At 39.5% G+C, this 25814-nt stretch overlaps 2 protein-coding genes across 12 annotated transcripts in view; one reads left to right on the top strand and one right to left on the bottom strand.

The window, feature by feature from the left end:
• LOC135104939 (uncharacterized) overlaps window positions 1–10676 on the bottom strand; it is a 116740-nt gene extending 106064 nt beyond the window's left edge. For both annotated transcript variants that reach the window (XR_010270613.1, XM_064012739.1), the window contains exon 1: window positions 9891–10676. Coding sequence is in view for 1 of the 2 variants with exons in the window: in XM_064012739.1 (XP_063868809.1) it covers window positions 9891–9970 (80 nt within the window). In the remaining variant the exon portion in view is untranslated. The remainder of the gene's footprint in view (window positions 1–9890) is intronic.
• LOC135104938 (thioredoxin domain-containing protein 16-like) overlaps window positions 1–25814 on the top strand; it is a 428690-nt gene that overhangs the window by 355603 nt on the left and 47273 nt on the right. For all 10 annotated transcript variants that reach the window (XM_064012732.1, XM_064012729.1, XM_064012731.1 and 7 more), the window contains one exon: window positions 16438–16578. In XM_064012732.1, coding sequence (XP_063868802.1) covers window positions 16438–16578 — 141 coding nt within the window. The remainder of the gene's footprint in view (window positions 1–16437; window positions 16579–25814) is intronic.

Raw genomic sequence — 25814 nt, 5'->3', positions numbered from 1 at the left:
ACTTTTGCCACTTTTCCTGTTCTTTGTAACATGTTCCGCTGCTGACATGAATCTTATTTTCATTGGTCTTGTTCCATTTTTGTCGTACTTTCCAATTCTATAAGCCTCTTCAGTTTATTCAGCTATCTCCTTTCCTGCCCTCACCACTTCTGCTATAATATCCTTAGCCTTTTTTTGCCTCTTTTTTCTCTTTAGCTGTTTTCATGGGTAGGTTCTTCTCCTTGACCCCAAATACCACCACACACATCTTTCTCTGTACCATGTCTCACAAGATTTTTTTTTTTTTTTCCTTTATTATTTCAATCACTTGCTTTTCCATGGCCTTATTATGTTCTTGTTGCCTTATTATCTCCATGTCCACCTTATGTTGTTGTTTTCTCTCTTCTTTCCAACTTTTGACTTCCTCTGTCACTAATGTGTATGTGTGTATGTTTGTTCTCAAATCTCTTCCCCTTTCCTATCTCCCCCTTTCCTGCCCTCCTCCTCCCACTTTCCCTCCACCTTTCCTACCTTCCTCTGCCTTCCCTCTCTCCCCCATCCCTCACCATTTCCTCCATCCTTCCATCTATCCCACCCACCCTCCCTCTTTCCATATCTCTCTCTCTCTCTCTCTCTCTCTCTCTCTCTCTCTCTCTCTCTCTCTCTCTCTCTCTCTCTCTCTCTCTCTCTCTCTCTCTCTCTCTCTCTCTCTCTCTCTCTCTCTCTCTCTCTCTCTCTCTCTCTCTCTCTCTCTCTCTCTCTCTCTCTCTCTCTCTCTCTCTCTCTCTCTCTCTCTCTCTCTCTCTCTCTCTCTCTCTCTCTCTCTCTCTCTCTCTCTCTCTCTCTCTCTCTCTCTCTCTCTCTCTCTCTCTCTCTCTCTCTCTCTCTCTCTCTCTCTCTCTCTCTCTCTCTCTCTCTCTCTCTCTCTCTCTCTCTCTCTCTCTCTCTCTCTCTCTCTCTCTCTCTCTCTCTCTCTCTCTCTCTCTCTCTCTCTCTTTTTTTTTTTTTATTTATACCAAATACATCATAATTTACAGAGGGTGTCACCACTACATTACATGGAATATCGTGACAACTTAGAGACTAAAGGTTACATAGTTAATGTTACCTATCTAAAAGCCTCTCTCTGTTTTTATCACTGCTGTCTGTATTGTGTCAGCCACTCGTTCACTTTACATTTAAAATTTTGCGTTGTCAAGTTCACAATATTTTCAATGTTTTGCTCACTGGCTATGAGTTTATTCCACCAGCTCACATAAGTGTAAATAAACTGTCTTTGGTGGTGCCATGTCCTGCACCGGGTTTGCAGCAGTTCCTCCGGGGCTGAGGTGACGGCTCTGGTTGTGACCTGGGCCAGTCGGGGAGGCTGCCGGAGTGACTGTAGGTGCGGCACACACTGTAGCTGCACCTTGAACATTACAGTGAGTCCCACCACGTCACGCCGATGTTGGAGACTCTGTAATGCTGGTTGGTGTCCTGCCTCTCTGATGAGCCTTGCCGCCCTCTCCTGTACCTTGTCCAGTGGAGACAGGTGCTTGTTGGCCGCACCCTCCCCATGACAGGCATGCGTATTCCAGGGACGAGCGAACCTGGGCTTTGTAGAGGACTTCCATTCCCCTACTGTCCAGGAGAGGTTACATTCTCCTCAGGGATGCCAGCTTCCCTGAGGCCTCCCTGGCGAGCCGCTCTATGTGGGATCTGAAGGACAGCTTTCTGTCGTATGTGACCCCCAGCACCTCCACCTCGTCCTGTGGGGTCAGCGTGTCGCCTTGGAAGACGAGGCGTGGGGCCGTCCCGAGTCTGGAGATGGTGAGCAGCTGCGTTTTGTGTGCCGCAAATTTTACTTTCCACTTTTCGCCCCACGCTGCTATGCGGCTTAGAGTGGCGTTCAGCGTGCTGACAGTGGCGTCTTCCTCCTCAGGACCGTAGCAGAGAGACAGGGTGAGGTCATCCGCGTATGCTCTCGTGCTCGGGATAAGGTGCAGCAGGTCATTTATATAAACATTCCAGAGCAGAGGGCCGAGGCAGCTACCCTGTGGGACCCCCGCTCTGATGGGATGAAGCCTGGAATCACGCCCATTGACGGTCACTTTGAAGTGTCTGTCCCTCAGGTAACTCTCGAGGAGTTTGAGGAGCGGCCCGTCCACGCCGGCAGCGTAGAGCTTGGTGACGAGCGCCGGATGCCAAACTTTGTCAAAAGCTCCCTCTATATCGAGAGCGACGACAAGGGCGGCCTTGCCCCTGTCCAGGGCAGCGCTCCACTCACTCGTGAGTTGCAGGTGCAGGTCTCCCGCCGACCTCCCCTTCCTGAAGCCGTATTGTCTGTTGCTCAGCAGGTGGTGCCTATCAAGGTGCTGCGTGAGTCTCGAGGCCACTATCGTTTCCAACACTTTACTGAGCACTGGCAACAAGGACACAGGACGGTAATTTTTTGCTTCGGTTTTTGAGCTTTTCTTGTGAATTGGCACCACACTGCTCACTTTCCACAAGTTGGGCCAGGTGCTGCTCCTCAAGCTATTATTGAAGATGGCGGCGAGAGGGCACGCCAACTCCTCAGCACACTGTCGAAGCAGGCGGGGGCTGATGCTCTCAGGCCCCACCGCTTTCTTGTCGTCCAGGTCTCGAAGCAGCACTTTCACTTCTTTTTCACTGGTTTCTATGCTCATTATTTTTTCACTCACTATCTGTGGTAGTATTTGTGGCGTTTTTTCTGGTTCGGAAATGCACATTTTTGCGGCGAAGTGGGCGGCCAGGAGATTCGCCTTGTCTGTGGCGGTTTGAACAACACTACCGTCTGGCCGGATGAGAGCAGGCACCGAACATCCCCGCGTGTCACCCTGTTGTTCCTTAATGAGATTCCACCAACGTTTGCTGCCGACCTGACCACCCCTCAGTTTGCTCCTGAGGTTCGCCTTCCACTCATCCATGGCCCACTCCTGGGTGGCTGTCATGCACGCTGTAGCCGCTCTGTGCCTTTGCCTGGTTCTGACACTGGGGTGCCTCTTCAAAGCACGCCAGGCACAATACTTGGCATCAGCGGCAGCGCGGCACTCTGGGCCAAACCAGGTGTATTTACCTACTTGTATTGTACAGGGCACAAGCCAAAGCTCATTTTGTCCTGTCTCCATAACCATACTTATCCAATTTCTCTTTAAACATGTGTATACTGTTTGCCAAAACCACCTCTTCCTTCAAATAATTCCAGATTTCAATAGTTTGATACGCAAAGCTGTATTTTTTTATGTCACTCAAACATCCACTCTTCTTTATTTTCTTCCCATGCCCCCTCTTCCATCTTCCTCCCTCCTTCTTCTGTGGTACCAAGTCATTACTGTCTATTTTTCTATATTGTTTATTAATTTGTACATTGTTATCAGATCTCTTTCTCTTCTCTCTTGTAGTGTTGGTAATCCAATCTCTTCAAGTTTTACTTCAAAGCTTAAGTCTTTAATTTCTGGTACCATCTTTGTCACTATCCTTTGTATTCCTTCCAATTTCCATATATCTTTTTTTCTATGTGGAGCCCAAACTACTGATGCATACTCCAATTTAGGCCATATCATGCTTGTTATAATTTTTCATTTTTTTTTTTTATCTAAATAGTTAAACACCTCCTTAATGTTTGTTAACAAGCTGTTTGTAGAGCCGAATATTCTGTTTATGTGCCTTTCAGGTGATAGTATCTCCTGGATCATTACTCCCAAATCTTTTTCTTCATTACTTTTGGTCATTATTTCTCCTCCCATTTTGTAATTTCATGAAGGTCTCTTTCTACTTTTTCCTATTTTCCACACGTATTTTCTTTTTATTTTCTTTTTTATTTATTCATTTTATTTTTAAATTCTACTTTTCATCTTTGGCTCCATGCATGTATCTTGTCAATATCCTTTTGTAACTCCTTGCTGTCATTTTCATCTTTTATTATTTTCATTACTTTTGCATCATCAGCAAAAAGGTTTATATAACTATTTAGATCCTGTGTTATATCATTTACATATATTTGAAACATAACATTATGTTACACAATTTTTGTCTTTGACATGCAACTGTTATTTCCCAATGCTTTTCATTGCAAAATGATAGAAAATGTCCATTATTCTTGTCAAACTTTGCTTTTGTGGCTTTTAAAAGAATTTTTTGCCCCAAAATGGCTACATTTCACCATTTTCAAGATGCCGTCACAGAGAACTTCTTTGCTCTTGTCTTGATGAATTGACCGCATATGTAGCAGAATGCATCTGGAGAATGATTGCAGCTGCTTGATGCCATTTCACCTCTTGTGATGTATCTTCTGAGACAGCCAAGGCAGAACTGATTGGTGGTCTGCAAGCCCCTAATTTTATATTGTCAAGTAGTACTCAAGAATTTTCTTAATATTTCTAGAATGTGTTCTAGAATGTTCTCAAATTTTCTAGAATATTCTTCAACCTACTTTAGAATACTTTGAATCATTCTAGAAAATTCTTGTAGATTCTAGAAAATTCTTGGTACTTCTACATATTTCCACTGTATTCTAGAAAGTTTTAGAATATTCTGGAAATGTTCACACTGAATAGAATGTTCTAAAATCTTTTAAAAGTGTCTGGTAGAACATTCTAGAAGATTTCAGATTTCTGAAATGTAAGCAAATTCTTTTAAATATGAAAGATTTCTTGCTAGATCTGGTCAGTTCAAGAATGATCTTATTAAGATTTAAAATCTTTAGAACACTTTATATTCTTTCTTTCATTGTTTTAACTTTTTTGCAACATTTCAAAAGCAATTAGATAAGCAATTGAGATTTTGCAAAGGTCTTTACCTGACATGAAAACCAATAGTAACCCATTCTATAATGAAATAAGGCAAAAATGCAAATTTTTAGGATTAAAATAACTTTTTTATATTTTCTTTAGATGGAAATAACTGGAAAATTTTAGTTTAGGACCAAGCACAAGACAAAAGAGAAATTTTGTTACACAGTGTATAATAGGTGCCAACACAGATGCTTGCAGTACCCCACTTTTCACTTCATGCCAACTTGAATTAGTGTCTCTGATTACTGTTCTCATCTGCCTCCCTTGTAAATAATCGTCCATCCATCTCAATGTTACTCCCTTTAGTCCTCCTTCATTCTCTAATTTCCACATAAGGCTTTTATGGGGAACTTTATCAAATGCTTTTTTGAGATCCGGGTATACCACATCAACCCATCTATCCTTGTCTTGCACTCCATCTATTACTCTTGTATAAAAGCTCAGTAGATTTGTGACACAGGATCTCCCTTTCCTGAATCTAAATTGCTTTACTCTAATTATCTTTTCATCTTTTAAATATTGCACACATCTATCTTTAATTACTATTTCACAAAACCTGGTTACAATACTTGTTCGTGACACTGGTCTGTAATTTAATGATTCCATTTTATTTCCCCCTTTGTATATTGGGACTATCTTAGCTCTTTTCCATTTCCTTGGTACTTTTCCTTCTTTCAACAAGCTGTTGATTATTATTATCCCATATGGGTTCCTCCATTTGTTCTCTGCATTATTTTAATATCCATCCATTTACTTGATCTGGTCCCATAGCTTTTCTAACATCCAGCTCTTCCAGCAGTTTCTTGATTTCATGTCTCTTTACTTGTATCTCCTGTATTCCCTCATTCTGTAATACCACTTTTGGTGCCACAGAATCAGTTTCCTTTGTAAACACAGATTGAAAACTCTCATTCATTAGTTCACCTATCTTTTCAGTAGTTTCATAAATTCTTTCTTCTCTTCTTAACTTGTTTATGTCATCCCTATGTTTCATTTTTTCATTTACATATCTGTAGGAGAGTTTGGGCTCTTCCTTGCATTTTCTTACTGTCACTTTTAAAATTTCTCTCTTCTCTTCTTATTACACCATATTCATTCCTTGACTTTCTGTATTCTTCCCTAGTATTTGTGTTCAGTTGTCCCATCATTTTCTTCCATGCCCTTTTTCTTTTTTGTTTCTAGACACCTGGCATTATACCATTCATGCTTCCCAGTCTTTGCTTTATTGCTTGGTAGAAACTGTTGCACCCCATCTTTATAATTGCTCAAAAAGTAATCGAGTCATACTTTGTCTGACCGCTGTTCCCACGCTCGGACAAGAAGCACCATACTAGATGGCAAACAATCCCCCCTTGGGGGGGAATGACAGGGTAGCAGGTTAAAACCAGCACTACTCACACCCACAGTCATTTAAGCCGGCATGGGCGATGCAAAACCTACCTACCAGGTTCTCATCCAATAGGATTCTGGCTGAGGATGCCACCCTTAGACCAGGCAGTTGGCTACCTTCCACAAGGCCCACCGTAGTATGAAACATCATTAGCAAGCATAACACCTCTTGCGAGAGTGCCTCAGGCTTTTGAAACAGACACAGAGGCTATATGCCCACCCCTCCAGCCCTGGGGGGGATTGCTACCTCATCTGCACCGTGTACCCCTAATGCACCGTGTTCTGCAAAGTTTGCCTTAGCATAGTTATGTGTCCTATTTCTAAATTGTTCATTCTTGTGCAACGCTTTCCTCCTGTAGTAATATTTCTATTGTTGCATGATCACTTCTTCCCAGTGGACTCAGACAATGTGTACTTGGTCTGCTTTCTGGGGTTTTCATAAAAACTAAGTCCAACCATGATGGTTCTTCTTCTCTTCTGCATCTTTGAGTTCATTCTCCCACTGTCTCATTGTATTCACCATCATGGCATGCATAAGTTTTTCACTCCATGACCTGACTTTTTTTTCACTTCCATCTCCCAGGTAATTCCTTTAGTGTTGAAGTTGCCTTCTAAGAACACTTTGTTACTTTTCCTTATCATTTCCTCTGTGCTACTTTTTGCTTCTAGTTGCATACTTTTAAGTTTATTCGTCTCGCATGCATTAGTTTTTGGTGGTATGTATGTCACAATGATTTTCCTTTTTTCTCTTCCTTTAATCTTAATCACAACACTCAAAGTTTCTGCCATTCCATCAACATATTCCACTTCCTCAACAATATCCTCTTTTACCAATATCATCACTACTCCTCCCTTTCCTTTTCTGTCTCTCCTTCATGTGCTATATCCTTCCTTTGCAAATTCCAACTTTATTTCATCTTTTATATTGGTTTCCGTTAAACGTACCACGTGTGGTTTATTGTTCTTTAGGTAGTCTTCAAGTTCCAATAGGCTCAACACCAAACCTTCTTTATTTTATTTTATTTTTTTGTTTATTTATTTTTTCATGTAGAAAGGACACTGGCCAAGGGCAACAAAAATCCAATAAAAAAAAAAAAGCCCACTGAAATGCCACTCCCATAAAAGGGTCAAAGCAGTGGTCAAAACTTGGTGAATAAGTGTCTTGAAACCTCCCTCTTGAAGGAATTCAAGTCATAGGAAGGTGGAAATACAGAAACTGGCAGGGAGTTCCAGAGTTCACCAGAGAAAGGGATGAATGATTGAGAGTACTGGTTAACTCTTGCGTTAGAGAGGTGGACAGAATAGGGGTGAGAGAAAGAAGAAAGTCTTGTGCAGCAAGGCCGCAAGAGGAGGGGAGGCATGCATTTAGCAAGATCAGAAGAGCAGTTAGCATGAAAATAGCGGTAGAAGACAACTAGAGATGCAACATTGCGGCGGTGAGAGAGAGGCTAAAGACAGTCAGTCAGAGGAGAGGAGTTGATGAGACGAAAAGCTTTTGATTCCACCCTGTCTAGAAGAGCAGTATGAGTGGAACCCCCCAGACATGTGAAGCATACTCCATACATGGACAGATAAAGCCCTTGTACAGAGTTAGCAGCTGGGGGGGTGAGAAAAACTGGCGGAGACGTCTCAGAACGCCTAACTTCATAGAAGCTGTTTTAGCTAGAGATGTGATGTGAAGTTTCCAGTTAAGATTATAAGTCAAGGACAGACCAAGGATGTTCAGTGTAGAAGAGGAGGACAGTTGAGTGTCATTGAACAAGAGGGGATAGTTGTCTGGAAGGTTGTGTCGAGTTGATAGATAGAGGAATTGAGTTTTTGAGGCATTAACAGTACCAAGTTTGCTCTGCCCCAATCAGAAATTTTAGAAAGATCAGAAGTCAAATGTTCTGTGGCTTCCCTGCGTGAAATGTTTACCTCCTGAAGGGTTGGACATCTATGAAAAGACGTGGAAAAGTGCAGGGTGGTATCATCAGCGTAGGAGTGGATAGGACAAGAAGATTGGTTTAGAAGATCATTAATGAATAATAAGAAGAGAGTGATCTTTCATGGCATCTTTGTGCCACCATTTCTTCACTTTCTTGTCCACAGCTTTCCAAATGAATGTCCTTGCTTGTTCCTATGTTCTCTTCTCGTTTTTTGACTGGGTCTTTACTCTCAACTCTCATTCCTTTTAATTTTGCCAATTTTCTTGTTCATTGTAAGATATGTTCTGCTGCTGTTTGTGTGTGTGTGTGTGAGAGAGAGAGAGAGAGAGAGAGAGAGAGAGAGAGAGAGAGAGAGAGAGAGAGAGAGAGAGAGAAGAACATAAGAACATAAGAACATAAGAAATAAGGGAAGCTGCAAGAAGCCACCAGGCTTACACATGGCAGTCCCTGTATGAAATATACCTACCTATTTCCACCTATCATCCCATCCATAAACCCATTTAATCTCTTAAAGCTCCCTAGTGTCTTAGCAGTAACAAGATGATTACTAAGTCCGTTCCATTCATCTGCCACACCATTTGAGAACCAATTTCTTCCTATTTCTTTCTTAAACCTAAATTTTTCAAGCTTGAACCCATTATTTCTTGTTCTCTCCTGGCTGCTGATCCTAAGAATTTTGCTTACGTCCCCCCTTGCTATAAGCCATATACCACTTAAAGACTTCTATCAGGTCTGCTCTTAACCTACGTGTCTCTAAAGAATGTAGATTTAACAGCGTCAATTTCGCCTCATAAAGAATACTCATCATCCCCTGTATCCTTTTAGTGATTCTCCTTTGTACTGGTTCTAGTAGACCTATATCCTTCCCATAATGTGGGGACCAGAACTGCACAGCATAGTCTAGATAAGGTCTGACCAGCACCAAATATAACTTTAACTTTGGGCCTTCTACTTTTAACACTCCTAAAAATTAATCATAATACCCTATTTGCCCTGTTTCTGGCCTCAGTGTATTGCTTTCCTAGATGGAGTTCAGAGCTAACTATAATTCCTAAATCTTTTTTGTACCCTGAACGTACCAGAGTTGTTTATTGTGTACCTACTGTGAGGGTTTTTTCTACCTACACTAAGTACTTTGCACTTGTTGATATTAAACTGCATTTGCCATCTGTCCATCCATTCATTCATCCTTTCTAAATCTGCCTGCAAGGCGATGGCATCTGATTCTGACCTAATTAATCTACCTAGCTTTGTGTCAGCCACAAATTTACTAACATCACTGCTAATTCCACTATCCAAGTCACTGATATATATATATATATATATATATATATATATATATATATATATATATATATATATATATATATATATATATATATATATATATATATATATATATATATATATATATTAAAAACAACAATGGCCCTAATACTGATCCCTGTGGCACCCCACTAATTACATGACCCCACTCAGATTTAGAGCCGAAACTCAGATTTTAGAGAGAGAGAGAGAGAGAGAGAGAAAGAGAGAGAGAGAGAGAGAGAGAACAATCTTTACGATTGCTAAATAGAATGAGACTGAATGAGAATGAAAATGTATGGAAGGAGCATAAATGGAAAGGGAACAGATGGAGGAAATGTGAAAAGAAGTAGAGGATAGGAAACGAGAATACTTATTTTTCAGTACTTTCTCTCTCTAATTCTTCACTCACTCACCCTTGCTGCTTATATTTTATTCTTTATACTTTCTCCCTGTCCTTCTATCCTCTTCCTTCACCCTTCCTCCACTTCCTTACCCCATGTACTCTCCTTCCTTGGTTACTTCTCTTCCTCCCAATTTTCCTTTCCTCTCCCTTCCTCTTTTGTCATGTCTCATACTTCTCTCTTTGTCACCTCCCCTTCTTCTTATCTGTCAGAGATAAGGTGATAAGGGAGTAATACCTTGTTCTCTCTCCCCCTCATTTGCTCTGTGTCATTTTTCACTTCATCCTTTTCACTCTTTCTTACTCTTGTATAATTCCATTTTCATTTACAATCAGTCTCACTCTATTTAACAATCCTCAGGATTATTCTTACTTTTACATAGAGAGAGAGAGAGAGAGAGAGAGAGAGAGAGAGAGAGAGAGAGAGAGAGAGAGAGAGAGAGAGAGAGAGAGAGAGAGAGAGAGAGAGAGAGAGAGATGGGGGGGGGGGAGGCAGGAAACAGGAAGAGAGAGAGAGTTGAGGAGTTGAGGAATAGAAAATTACTTTTTCCTCTTGGTAGACATCTTTGGAGTGATACTGTAGAAAAATTCCCAAAGTGAAAGACAAACAAACACAGGAGGAAGTTTGTTGTACTGGGAGTTTTGTGTGGTGCAGGAATGGTGTGAACATCTCCAGCTCTTTGGGCTGTATTGTTAAACGATTCCTTCGGATGAGAGATTGTCATCATAAAAGTGGTACCATTAAACTGCTGTGAGCTGCAAGAGATTCTGACACTTAGCCCAGGACGGCATCACTCGGAGGGAACTGCCACCCCATGTCTTTGCCTTTCCTTTTGCTGACACAGGTAGCCTGTCAAGAATTATCACCTTATTTTTAGACCAGGTAAGCTTATTTTCTAGTTAATTGTTACTTTTATAAGTTAAATGACAGAATCAACTTATGTGTGTAATAACTGCAGTTAACTTGAACTGGAATATGACATAAGCCTTATCCTGCCAGTTTCATCCAATTAATTGATAAGAAGCACATTTCCTTAGCTTTTTGTCATTTGCTAGCAGTTTCATAACAAAGGTAACTTGTAGCAGTAATATGAAGAACTGTCTTCTTTCCTTTTCTTTAATTAGACGATGGCAAAATACCTATGTTGTGGATATCTTACCATGCTTATTTATGCTAATTTATTGCCAATTTATTGGTTTAGATATATTGTATGTAACTCATTAAACCTAACCTCAACCTTACTTTACCTAACCTTTGCTCAATAAATCGAACAAACCTAAACTTAACCTTACTTCACCAAACCTCATCTCATTAAACTGGTCAAACCTAACCTTAACCTTAATTAACCTAAGCTTATCTTATTAAACTGATCAAAATTAATCTTAACCTTACTTAGCTTAAACTTACTAAACTGATCAAATATAACCTTAACCTTTCTTCATCTAACCTTATCTCATTAAACCAATCAAATCTAACCATAACCTTACTTAACTTAACCACTAACCTAACTTAAATTCATGAAACTCATCAAACCTAAGCTTTTCCTGCCACATCTCCATTTTGACAGGATGCCCAGTGCAACCATACCTTAGTTCATTGCTACTGGAGATCATCAAAGAACAATAGATGACTGCCACGATGTGTCACAGACAACAGTCAGTTAATGCCTCCAAACTGCTTCAAGAACAGTTGCCAGTAGGAGCAGGCATCACATCTTTCCTCCCTCTAGCAATGATTTGCAGCAATGTGTTCAGGGCTTTTTTTTATATTTAGGGAATGCCAGGTGCTGTAGGGGCCATTGATTGTACCCACATTTCCATTTCTAAACCATCAGTGAATAATTCTGAAGTGTTTTGTTGTCTAACAGGCTTTTTCTGTGCAAGGTGTGTGTGAGCCTGAGTTGCTGTTTCATAATGTTGTTGCTCATTGGCCTGGAGTGTCAGTGACAGAAGAATTAAAAAAAAAGAAAAAAATAGGTTAAGGTTAGGTCTGATCAATTTAATGAGTTAAGGTTAGATGAAGTAAGATTGAAGTTATTTTTTGATCGGTTTAATGAAATAAGGTTAGGTGAAGTAAGGTTAAGGTTAGGTTTGATCAGTCTAATGAGTTAAGGTTAGGTGAAGTAACTTTGAGGTTAAGTTCAATGAGTTACATGCAATATATCTAATCACATGAATTGAAATGCACAACACTTCACTATTGTTTTCATAATTATATTAACGTATAGAAACAAAATATAGATTATTATTATTTTTTTAATCAGTCTTCCAAGTAAATTCATCCTATATCTTCTCCCTTAAGCTTAAGTTTGTCATTATATAGCTTATATTAACAATAAACTAAGAATATGATGATTTTGGAAATAAAGTGGTATAAGTAAGCACAGTAAGATATCCACAGCACAAGTATTTTGCCATCATCTAATTAAAGAAAAGGAATACAGACTGTTCTTCATATTACTCCTACAGGTCACCTTTGTTATGAAACTGCTGGCAAATGACAAAAAGCTAAGGAAATGTGCTCATCTTATCATTTAATTGGTTGAAACTGGCAGGGTAAGGTATATATTTTACCACACTCCAATTCAAGTTCACTAGGCATCAAGGCAGTTTTTTTATTACACATAATTTGATTCCATCATTAAACTTATAAAAAGTAACAATAAACTAGAAAAACCGGCTTGCCTGATCTAAAAAATGAGGTGTGAAAAAGTGTGGAGACTTGCTCTGCATACATTGCTCTCATGCAACTGCATGAAGATTGCTAAGCACACAAGAATCCCTTCTGACATACCAACCTTACCACAAGAGGATTGCATGACGGGAAAGGACAGGAATGGTTAATCAGTACTGTAGGCCTTCAAGGAACTGAGAGAATCTCTTGTGAGGGTTTCTCTTAATGAAGGGAAGGAATCTTTTAAGAATCCAGTCCTTAGCCTCCCAGCCTCCTGGCAGTGCCAGGAGCTGGCCTGAAACTGTCATATGGAAGTGGTCATAAATGTGGTCAATCGTAAGTCGCATAGGTCAAAAGTCGACAATCTCTGGCATCTTGATATTCTCTTCTAGCACTGTCAGCTTGTAATATCTGCTATCGTTGCTCCTTGCATCTCTTTTCCTTCTTAACTCATAAAATGTTGCCATTAAACAAAGGTGCATTTTCTTTCACTATAATTTCCTTTTCAATAACTGGATATACAGTATTATTTATGTTATAAAAGTTTGAGAAGCAATTTACACATTTCTCAATCTCTGCCATTCTATGTACACATATTTCTCATCTTCCAGATGAAATACTTTGAACCACATTATCTATCAATGTTTCTGGTACAAGATTGCTCTTCCTTCTGAATGCAATCTGCTTTCTGTATTTACTATTTCTCCTAAAAGGAATCTTAAACCATATCAGCATATGCACTAGGGAAATGTTGCATATATCATCAACACACACATCTTGGTTAAGATTATCTTCTGTGTCACAAAAAACTAGGTCAAGTATATGACCACTGACTGATGTAGCATTTTCTACTTTGTTAGCAAAATTCAGTGCATTCATCATCTCCATAAATTCCGTTATGGTTATCTGTGCCATAAATCTAGAGATTAAAGTCACCATAAATAAATACATTAGCACTTATTGTATCAACCAGTGTATCAACCAAGTATGTTCTAAAATCATCAATAAACATATCCACACAGGTATTTGGCGGCCTATAGACCACTATAAAAATAAATTTCCATGCACCCAATTCACAGCTAACTAGCATGTACTCAAAGCTCTCCTTACTCTCAACTGCATCAATCTTGCTTTTTATAAATAAATATGAAACAAAAATCCCCATGTCACCACCTCTTTTATCATTCCGTGTGATATGCAAAAACGTATGAGTTTTTCAACCAAGTTTCTGGTAATGTCATTATATCAGAGTCTTCACTTTTAATGAGATCACAAATATCAAAAGTCTTATTACTCACAGACTGAACATTTAAAATGCCACCTTTTATGTTTAGATTGATATTAATATCCATTTTCAGTTCTAGTTATCATCCTATTTATTTCCTCCATTAGTACCTCATAGCACCTGTTGTTGGCTGAGTGATTCATGTCTGACTTCTTTAACCTTACACAGTTGATGCATTTCATGTTAGTAGACATGCAATCCTTGGCCTTGTGATCTCCAGCACACCTAAAACATTTTGGGACTTCTCCATTTGACTTTGCACTACAATTTTTCTCCATGTGTCCATAACACTGGCAATGATAGCACACAGTCACATGATATCTATCCCTCACCAAGTAGACACCCCACTCCAGCTTGACTGTGTCATAGTGCTTGTGTATCAGTTCCCTTACCTCTGGATGACACTTGTATCTCCAGCAGCAGGTTTACTAAATAGCTTGTCAAATTTATTCTTAACATCTCCATTATTTTGTAACTAGGCATTCCTTGCAATCAAGTTCTCCATATTATCTTCCTCTTCCTCTCTACCAACATTGCAAATCATTAGCTTGGGTTTTAGTTTCCTCACACTTGTTGTTGTCACAAAGTCTCTGCCTCAGCTTTCACTCCCTCATTCTCAAAATTCATAACAATGTTTCCTGTCTGTGTGAATTTTGTGTCTTGTGTATCTGCCAAAGCTTGTGATACTTCCCTCTTTGTATCCACCACTTTCCGAGTAACATCACTGGACTTTACAATCAGAAGGTTCCTCTTCACATTTTTCTTCTCTTTCCTTTTTACAACTTCAGTCCAAGCAGCACCCACTACATCAACAGCTGAGTCAGTACTGGACACAGCAGAGCTCATTTGTTCTAACTCACCTGACATTGTGCCTAGCTTACCCACAATGTTTGCTGACACAATATCTAACCAATCCACCACTTGTTTCTTTAATATAGCATTATCCTCCTTCACACTACACAGTCCATGATAACAGAGATCACATGAACAGTTTATATTAGAGATGACTTCAATCTTAACTCCCTATAGATTTACACATTTCAGATGTGCCCATCTGTCACATGTCTCACATCCTCTCCACTTATCATGTGCTCCCTCTATTTTCCAGCACACATAATACTTTGTTTTTCCAGCCATGATTGGTAAAGACCATCAAGAATTTCTGTATCAGTGAATGTGTTCACCTTCTTTCCTTGGGACCTCATAATGCTTATGGCCTGTGGGTTTTGTTTACTTCCTGGTAGTCACTTTTATCATGTAAATTTTATCCCTTATATGTGTCTAGGTGCTTTCTGTGTAGGTGTTTTAAATAGTTCACTGACTATGTGGTTGGTATTCAGTACAAGCTCCATACTCAGATGACTGAAATATTTACAGATATTACATGCCACCTTTCACGGCAATGCTTCTCTTAAAGAACCTTCCCCCAGCCTCAGTCTGTCCTTACAGGAGAGAGAGGTGGCTGTTTATTTATTGTTTTTACTTGATAAAAATAATTAGTTAGCAGTACTTCTTAAAAATCAAGGTACAATCTTATATTTGGCAATTATGTAGCTGATAACTGATAATGTTAAAGGAAATATTTTGTAATTGTGACTAGTTTTTAGGTTTCATTAGTTCCTTATTGGATGATCCCTATTAAAAAGAATAAAGCTTAGAAGGAATGTGTGTATTACAAATATGAATATGAAGTTATGAAATTAATAAGCAAGGAGAGAAATGATATTGTGATGTGGACATCTAATTCCAGTGGAGCTTGGATGATCTGTATGAACTTTCATTGATGGATGATGTAAAATTAATGATCAAGAGATTTTTTATTTTATTTATTTATTTTTTATTTTATTTTATTTTATATTTTTTTTGAGATTTATTTATTTATTTATTTATTTTATTTTTATTTTTTTGAGAAAAGAGAGAGAGAGAGAGAGAGAGAGAGAGAGAGAGAGAGAGAGAGAGAGAGAGAGAGAGAGAGAGAGAGAGAGAGAGGATTCCATATGTTAAGAAAATAACTGGATAAAACTGAAAGAAGTTAACACTTTCATGAAAAAAAGTAAACTAAATCTCATTTGTAATACAGCAAAACCTCTACAAGTCATTATTGTATTAAGTACACAAAAGTTGGTTAGGCAACAAAATATTCACTTAAAGAAAAAAAAGTAAAAAAATGCAACTTCTGCAAAATTTTACTAAATCAATTTAAGCCAAGCCAAACTCAGCATAGCCTATGTGTAAATTATGACATGATGCTAAGAAAGACTGTTGATTCTAGCTCTTGTTGAAGGTTAGGGGTTTAAGCATTTGCAAAGGTACTTTCCTGATGTGGTCTTATTTACAGTTTATTTTTGTGGTCTGATCTACTCTATTGTTTCTCTCAAATATCACTTAATTTTCTAAGAGTTTCTGGTGATATTCCACACAAGATGGAATTTTGATAAGTTGGCAAAGGCTGAGCCCCTATCATGCTGATTTATGTGAGTTTTGCTGTACATATATCTGAGTGCTGTGAACACATTAAATCATTAGAAAAAATGTATAACATAATTATTTATATAGGAAAGAGGAAGGAAAAAGGAATAAAATGAGTCAGAGAGAGAGAGAGAGAGAGAGAGAGAGAGAGAGAGAGAGAGAGAGAGAGAGAGAGAGAGAGAGAGACTTAATAGTTTAATATATTCCTCCAGTGTTGTTGCCAAAGAAGATGTGGGAACCACGCTTGCCTGGCTTTGACTACCTCAGGTTTATGCAGCAGGACCAAGACCATGATGCAGAAGACCATCTTGTGCTGGAAATGGAGGCTGACCTCACTACAAAACTTCATGAAGGTAATTGTATGTGAAATCATTGTTATTCCAGGACTGATAAGCAAGTGTGCTATCACTCTTTCAAATTCAGGATCTTCATAAATTCCTCAGCCACACTATGTATACTCAGCTATGTACTTTACTAACCATCATTTTAATGTATAAGGTAACCAATATCTTTTTTGCAGGTATTACCTTATTTAATGATATAGTTTACATGGACAAAAAAGACATAAATAACTTCATTTCAGTAGAAAAATATTCAGGAAAAGCTTGTAGAATATTTGTCATGCATCACACCATATACTCTGCAATGAACTCAGAACCTTAGATTATTCTGCCTGAAATAAGGGATAGTTATATTTTTTATAATAAACACATAAGTTATATTCTTATAACAAACACATAATTTGGATCTTTACATTTGTGGCAACTTAGCATATACAGGCTAAGGCCAGGTTATAGAATTTACCTTGGATTGGCAGACACATGGGTAGCTAAGCACACAGGCCTGTGACTAAACAGAGTACTTAGCTGGAGTTTGGCATAGAATGTCTGCCAAGGATGGTAGTGGGTTGACAAGGAGCATTGGTGTGCACCAGTTGCTAGCTGGAGTGTAACTGACTCTCCCCTTACTGAGTGAATTAATATCAGTTTGTGACTAGACAGAGTACTTAGCTGGAGTTTGATGTAGAATGTCTGCCAAGGATGGTAGCAGGTTGAGAAGGAGCATTGCTGTGTACTGATTGCTAGCTGGAGTGTAACCAACTCTCCACTTACTGAGCGAATTAATATCAATTTGCTCTGGGATGGTGAATCCGTTTGACCCAGATCCTCATTGTTTCATTCTCTCATCACAGTGGATTGTTATACTTTAATTGTACTAATCCTCATCACAATTAACTTCCCAGTCAGGACACTATTTCTAATATGATAGCATGTAGTTCATCAAATGTTACAAAAGCCTTGCCAATTACCTTTCTTAATCCATTTTTTACTGTCCCTATTAATTTCTCCCATATTGCACCATACCAGGGAGCTCAAGATAGGATGAATTTCCATTCACAATTAACTGAGGACAAATAATTGTTTATCTGAGGGTCTTGCATAATATCCTTCATGTAATTGGCAGCAGTGATGAATGATGTTGCATTGTCACTTAATATAAGTTGTGGCAGACCCTGTCTGTTTGTGAACTGCCTAAAGGCATTCAGGAAGTTTTGATTTATTAAATCTGATACCAGTTCTAAATATATGGCTCTAGTGGTAGCACTGGTGAGCAGCACGATGTATTCTCTGGCAACCTTACTAGTTTCTCCCTTGACCTTAAGGACACTGGTAAAGTCCACTCCTGTTATAATGAAGGGTTCACTGGTGTTAGTTCTAAATTGTGGGAGTGCCAGTGCATCTGCAAGAGAATACGAGTTACTTTGATACTTCTGGCATGTTTTACATTTTATAAGTACTCCCCTTACAGTCTGCCTCATTTTGGGGATCCACCACCTCTGCCTCATGTAGCCCACATTGAAGTTAGTGCTGTAATAATGGTTCATTTCATGACATTTTTTTTATTAGTGTTTTAGTTATGTGGTGGTAGCCAGGGAGTAGGATTGGACGTTTGGTTGACTCAGATAAGTAAGCCAGTTGTATTCTACCACCACATTTTATGTCATAATTTTCTTGGTATAATCTTAGCTGGAGCATTATGTTTGTATATGATGATTTATCTACTTTTTTTATGAGCAATGTTTGCCCCATAGAAAATTTTTCCTTTTGCATTAGTTTAACTGATTCCTGTTCTGCTGCCCTCATTTTCCTTATTCTTATGCTTGAGTCAGTATTGATAGCTAGATCCTTTGCTTTAGCCTTTAAGTTAGTTTTATAGGGAAATACCCATGCTAATATCCTTAAATATTTGTCATACTTGTTATATCTCACCCATTCCATTAATTTAGGTGATGATGTGACTATTTACAATTATTTTGGTTTCACTGAGTTGAGCCACTCTGTCTTATGGGGAAGCCATGAAAGTCCTTGTCACTACATAGAGGAATTATTCAGCTCATCTGGGCTTATTCCCCAAGGTAAAAGATCCACTGGATTGTCTTTAGTCATCACATAGTTCACCTTTATACTGAGAATGAATTGATTGATTTCTTGGCTATGTATACAAGTAATGTCTTTTGACTTTGTTGCCAATATATGGCAATCTGGCTGTCATATCATATGTTAGTACTTTTATGTTATTTACACCCTCATAGACTTCATGAATTAATGTGGTTAGCCTAGCAGCTAAAAGGACAGTAGTGAATTCTAATTTAGGGATGGTGAGGTTTTTTAGTGGGGCAACCTTTGTTTTACTTGTTATCAGATTCCCTTGCCCATTGTTACAAAAGTAAGCACATGCTCCATATACCTTACTGCTGGCATCACTAAAAATATGCTGCTCCTTGCTTTATTATGGTTGTTCTAGGAATTTCTCTTTTACTTGCTGTTTTGAGTTCCTTGTCAAGTAGATGCCATTGATCACAAAGTTCACCTGGTAGGATCTGATCCCATGATGTTTTTAGTTTCCACAGGCCTTGTAAAAATATTCTTGACTTGACTGTCACAGAGAGTAGTAGGCCTAATGGATCAAATAACTTTGACACCACACTTAAGCATGATCTTTTTGTTATCTTATCAGGATCCTTAGAGTTACTGATTTTGAAAGAAAGTGTGTCTGTACCCATTTTCAAGATTAATCCTAAAACTTTCACTTGGTCCTGTTTCTCTTCTTGTGTGCAGTGAGATTATGCAATATAAAATGAAGATAGTAAGAATGAATGAGAAAAGAATAATGAAAGAGAGAGAGAGAGAGAGAGAGAGAGGGCGAGGGAGAGAGAGAGAGAGAGAGAGAGAGAGAGAGAGAGAGAGAGAGAGAGAGAGAGAGAGAGAGAGAGAGAGAGAGAGAGAGAGAGAGAGAAAAAAGAATAATGAAAGAGGGGGAGAGAGAGAGCAAGATGAGAAGAGAGACAGGCTAGGGATGAGACTCAGACACGTCCCTGTCACATAGCTACCCAGCCTGAAGCTTCTAGTATAATATTTATTCATGCAGTCTCTCATATTCCCCATGTAAATTTCCTTACTTCCCTTGCCCATTCAATCTGAGTCTCACCCAGTATTTAGTAGAAGAACTACTCTTGACAATGAAGTAATCAGTATTCATCTAGCCTCCCTATTTTGATCATTAGAATTTTCAGAAGCAAAGTGTTTTATTTGTGTAAGCCAGCACGGGGAGCAAAGAGTGCAGCATGGAAAAGCATATGTGCATGTATGTCACCACTCCATTCCCCCTCTCTTGTATTACCTCCACCAGCAGCAGAGCAGGAGAGTGGCACACTTTCTCACACTCAGTCACTAACCACCTCTTAGATGGAGCAGGCGTATTGAGATGGGCACTAATATCTGATGGAGACTGAGGTGGGATAAGAGTTATTGGGTTCAGTTGCTTTAAGGGGATAAGTGAGACATTACTGGCCATACGCTCTGGCCTACTTACATAGTATAGGAATCTCCTTAGTAGCATGCCAGGGAGGGTAGTTGTGTATAACACACTTTATACCCAGGGAAGTGACTCCTCAGCTGTGTATGTGTGCAGGCCAAGTTCTTGTACAGTGAGCAGTGAATGATTCTCCTGTGTGTTCATGGGCACTCGTTTATTTTATTTTATTTTGTTTTTTTATGTAGGAAGGATACTGGCCAAGGGCAACAAAAATCTAATAAAAAAAATGCCCACTGAAATGCCAGTCCCTTAAAAGGGTCAAAGCAGTGGTCAAAAATTGGTGGATAAGTGTCTTGAAACCTCCCTCTTGAAGGAATTCAAGTCATAGGAAGGTGGAAATACAGAAGCAGGCAAGGAGTTCCAGAGTTTACCAGAGAAAGGGATGAATGATTGAGAATACTGGTTAACTCTTGCGTTAGAGAGGTGGACAGAATAGGGGTGAGAGAAAGAAGAAAGTCTTGTGCAGCGAGGCTGCGGAAGGAGGGGAGGCATTCAGTTAGCAAGATCAGAAGAGCAGTTGGCATGAAAATAGCGGTAGAAGACAGCTAGATATGCAACATTGCGGCGGTGAGAGAGGGGCTGAAGACAGTCAGTTAGAGGAGAGGAGTTGATGAGACGAAAAGCTTTTGATTCCACCCTGTCTAGAAGAGCAGTATGAGTGGAACCCCCCCAGACATGTGAAGCATACCCCATACATGGACGTATAAGGCCCTTGTACAGAGTTAGCAGCTGGGGGGGTGAGAGAAACTGGTGGAGACATCTCAGAACACCTAACTTCATAGAAGCTGTTTTAGCTAGAGATGAGATGTGAAGTTTCCAGTTCAGATTATAGTTGTGTCTCTTGCTGGTGACCTTGCTATTGTTGGCTGATGCTGATCAGCCGCAGAGTACTTAAGTAATTAGCTGTGTAGTGAAATTTGCTCCCTCCTTAGATCCTGACAAGGCCTGCTGTCCAGGAGGCGGTAAATAACACTACTTGGCTTGAGACTATAACACACTGTTGGACAGTGGGAGGATTTGTTACAAGGGCAGTTGTCCAGTGGAGTTTTATATCTCGACCATATCAATCATATATGTGTTATTGCTTGTTATAATTGTTTCTCCCTAGACTTGGTTGTTGATCCTTTCACAGCTGTGGGAGTTAATTGTTGTTAGAGTATTTCCCTTGTCTGTAGGTGGGTAAAACAGACTGGTGACCTCAATTAGTGTAACCTGGTGTTACAACCAGTTGCAAAAAGGGTGCAGGAGTCACAAGGAACCCTGTACAACTGTATTTGAGCCCTACACTGAGTCCATGTAGGTGGTTCAGGGAAGCTAGTCCAGGTGTGGCAGCTTTGTGAAGGGGCTGGGAACTGTCATCATAACACTCTGATATAACATTCTTAATCTCAAGTTGATCTTGTAGTCTGGGACTATTTGTTACTTGTTCTGTTAGATATAGATAGGCTTTATTAAATATTCACTGTACCTGCGAATATTGTTCTAATAGGTCTTCCTCTAAATTGTTTGTCCCCTGTAGGTTGGCAATATATGGTCCTTGTTTTATGTTCTTAATAGCATCCTCCTGTTCTGAGATATTAGCTAGGTGATGGGAAATGGTAGCATTGAGTAGATATTGTGATTAGGTGGCTCCAAACAGAACTACTTTGGACCTAAAGATGTCAAATGGGAAATTAAGATTTAATGGATCTCTATCTAGGCCATAGAAACCTAGTGTAGTCTTTATCTTTCTTATTGAGTTCCACCATCAAGAATGCCTTTTCTATGTCTGATATGAAAGCATATATTTGGTGTCTGAATCTTAGTTGCACTTGAGTTAAGTCAAGTACTAGACTTGGATCTGTTAATAAGCAGTCATTGAGGCTTAATGAATTAGGGGACTGTTCAGCTGTTCAGCTGAAATGGTTATGCTACCTTTTTTCATGCCATGATGTGATAAATAATGCAAATCATTCTGGTTGTCTTGATGTGAATCCACTCTCTCTATAAACCCCCTGTCTATCTGGTCAGTGATCACCTTGGAGTATTAGTTACAATGATCTGGGTTTTTATTAAATGTGTATTGAAGTCTGGGTCATGGCTGGTTCATAGTTTGAGGCTCCAAGTTTCATTGAAACCTGATATAGATTGCACTCCTCTCCCTCCAGCTAGCCCTTAATGTAGGTGAGTTTTTGGATTGATGTTATGTTGCTATTTTGATGAAAGGAGCATTCATATAGTTCCCAAAATCAGATAAGGTTGCTGTTAAAGAAGGGTAAATTAAGTTTGGGCAGTTTGAAGGGGTTTTCCTTATTTTTCTAATCCAGTTTTTCCTGAATGGCCTCTAGCTTGGTAAGAATTTTAATTACCTCGTATTCATGTAAAATATCCTCCACCATTGCTTCCTGCAGAGAGGTTAGATCTAATAATTAATTGATGTTTCATTATTGGTCTAAATTTTGGCTAGTGTGTTCTTAATAGTTGTTTTCCTAGCCTTTGCTTCACACACATACATCAACAGTGTGAATGACAATTTCAAGATTCTAGGGGGGAGAGGTAATGCTGGCCTTGAGCCCCCCCTCTGATTTGTTTTAGTTCCTTAATATGCTCCATTTTAAGTTTTAAGGGTGATATAAGAGATCAGATTGTTACCAGGGGGTTAGATCATTGTGACATGAAGCGCCAAACCACTGCACCATTGTCAGATGCATACACCCAATTTAGTGGGAGAGATTCCACTCCCCAGCCAATTCTGCTATCCTATTGTGCTAATTCTCTAGTCACATATCAAAAATAAATAAATAAAATCACTTATTCAAAAAGCAAAATAACTAAGGAATAAAAAAACTTGTGAGTATGTACATCACTTACTTCCTGGTGTAATTTGCAGAGTGAAGTATTCCCTTCAGTTGACCATAAAGAAAAAAAAGTTACTGGCTTAAGTGAAAAAAAAGTTAAAGAAATAAATACTTTTACTCAAGATCACAAAGAAAAAGATAACATGAAAAAAAAATCAGACTGAGGAGGATTCCTATCAGTTAAAATTTCCCTTTGGGACTCCACCACTTATCTAACTAAACTAACTAATTAAATACTACAGATCCTGGAGTGCTCATCTGTCTCGTTGAGGGTGGGCATCCATATAGTGGCTGTAGGTAGGTCTGGATCCACATGACCACGTGGACTTGTCAGTAGTGAAGATGCAGCAGGAGTAGAGGTGATGATGTTAGGGAAAGGGTCCGTAGGCAGCCCTGGAGGTCCCTTACAACCTCGTGGTGTTCGTCTCACGTCATCTCACAACCACCGGGGTGACCTGAGTTGACTGTGTCCCACTGCCTTGTCCATCCTTGTCCACCTGATCTCTCCTTGATACCCCCATGGGAATTTTGGGGTGTCACATCTCTACTGGTCACTTTTCCGGGGGGGTGTAGTCACCACTTGTGGCCACTACTCACCATTCCTGCCTTTTCCTGATACCTGGTATAAGGCTCTTTGGGCAATCAAGGTCAATGTCTTGGTTGCTTGCAGGTCAGAATCAGAGGGAGGGAAAGGGTGATGGCATTGGTACCAGTTAAGTCTCAATATCACTCAGGGCCTTGCTTAGCTGCTGGTATTTGGCCACAATGTGCTTCCACATTACTAAATCTTTCTAGGGTCTTTCTATTCCCTACCTACTTTTCCTAAATCTAAGTAATATCCTCCTCTGCCTGATTTTGGTATCATTACTGCACAATATTCATATTTCAGTGAGTTCTTTGGCTACTCTGAGTGAAGTGGCCTAAAGCATGCACTTTTCAAAACAAGGAGATGAGTGGGGGCCTACGAGAGATTTTCAGGGAGAATGAATATAGAGTCCCACTTTGGTATAACAAAAATCATGATACATGGCTCATCCCTTACTAGACTGAAAATTTTTCATGTAGCCCAGTGACCTTTACATTAAATAAAAGAAATCCTAACAGTTATATATAAGAGATAAACAAAAACACAAAAAATCACAGATATCGGGTCGGTGTCCATTTTTGAGCTTACATTTCCCTTTGGATTTTTTCAAAGTCTTCTCCCTCTGCTGGGAGGCTTCACCACTTCTTGGCACTTCTGTGCTCAGCTCCCCACTGCTTAGCTCTGGCATGCTCATGATTCCTTTTGGGACCTGACCCTCTGGGTGATTCTGGTCTTCTGTTCCTCTTATCAGTCCTGGCCCTGGAGTGGTGGGATAGGAGCATGGCAAGCACCCTATCCTGTCTTCAGCCTGGGGAAAATTATGTACCACCCTCTTGGGTTGATCTGCTATCTTAAAGCCCAGGGCATCCTTGGGCTCCACCAGTCTTCCAGAGTGGGCCCAGTGACATCAGCTAGCTCCTCATCTTAGCTGTAACAAAAAGGAATGTTGGAGTCAACTTGTCCTAAACTTCCCAGTGTACCAGGGGAATCTCACTATTGTTCCCATGGAGTTTCCTGATACTCTTCAGTATATCTCCTTGCAGGCCATGTCCATAGGTGTAATAGGGGTAATATGAGCCCCTCAGGCTCCACTATTAGGGGGTCATCCCCATAACATGGTTTCATTTTGTCTGTGGCATGTTACAGATGTTTACCATCCCAAAGATTCTCCAGGATATACTCATTACTGGTCCATATATAACTCTCACTTTGTAGGGACCTAACCACTTAGATGTCAGTTTCTGTTCTACCACTTAGGCCACTACCTTTCTTAATCCACACTAAACTGTCCTTTTTCACTTTCTGATCCTTCCTACCCTTGTTGGCTTTCTCTCTATTTCTGGGATATTTCCCTATTAGTCTGCTGGATTGCTTCATGTGCTGCTTATAGATCATGGTCCTTAGTCACTTGTGGTAGATGAACACCTACATTACAAGGTGCATGTCTAAAAACACATCAGGTAGTATGGTTGTTCACCAGTGGTTTCATGGACCACACTATTTAATACTTTTTGGCATTTGGTAAGACACTCTGGCCACTTTGTGGGTTGGCCTTTACACAGAGCAGTTAGCACTATCTTCGTGGTGCAATGCATTCACTCTGACACTGAATTTCCTTGGGAATGGTAGGGCATAGAGTGCAGCAATTTAATGCCATACCCTTGGCACAATTCACGCAAAGTTTCTGAGGTAGACTTTCTGGCACAGTCTGTCAAGAGCACTCTGGGGATCCTAAAGTCTCCTAAATATGTCTCTAAGTTTCTGACTACTTCCTTAGCCATCCTAGTTCTTAATTTAAGGAATGTTACAAAGCAGGAATAATGGTCAATGATGGTTAAGACATAACAGAAACCATAGACACTAGGAACCATCTCAGTAATATCTATGCTAACTCTTTCCAGAGGCCTATAGACAGCTGACAATTCTTGCCATGGTTTTTGCAATCCTGGGGTGGCCTTGGCCTGTTGACAAATGATACATTCCTTAACAAATTTCCTTACATCAGATCTCAAGTTAGACCAATAAAAGTATTATTCTGCTTTGATGATTGTTTTCAACTGTCCAAGATGTCCTGACTCTTTTATATGGGCTAAGGCTTTCTTCCTGATAGTATCAGGTATAATTAATTTATACGAGATAGTATTGTCTGGTTTAAATTTTTTAAGGTAGAGTACTTCATCTTCGATAACAAATTGATCTAGGGTTGCTCTCAGGAATTTAAATCATGGAACTTATCCGTCTTCTAAGTATTCCTTCATTTCCCTCTCGCTGTGGTTCCTCAATTTGTAGA

The sequence above is a fragment of the Scylla paramamosain genome, chromosome 11 (assembly GCF_035594125.1).
Source record: "Scylla paramamosain isolate STU-SP2022 chromosome 11, ASM3559412v1, whole genome shotgun sequence".
Taxonomy (NCBI): Eukaryota; Metazoa; Arthropoda; class Malacostraca; order Decapoda; family Portunidae; genus Scylla; species Scylla paramamosain.
This window is presented reverse-complemented; position numbering and strand designations above follow the sequence as displayed.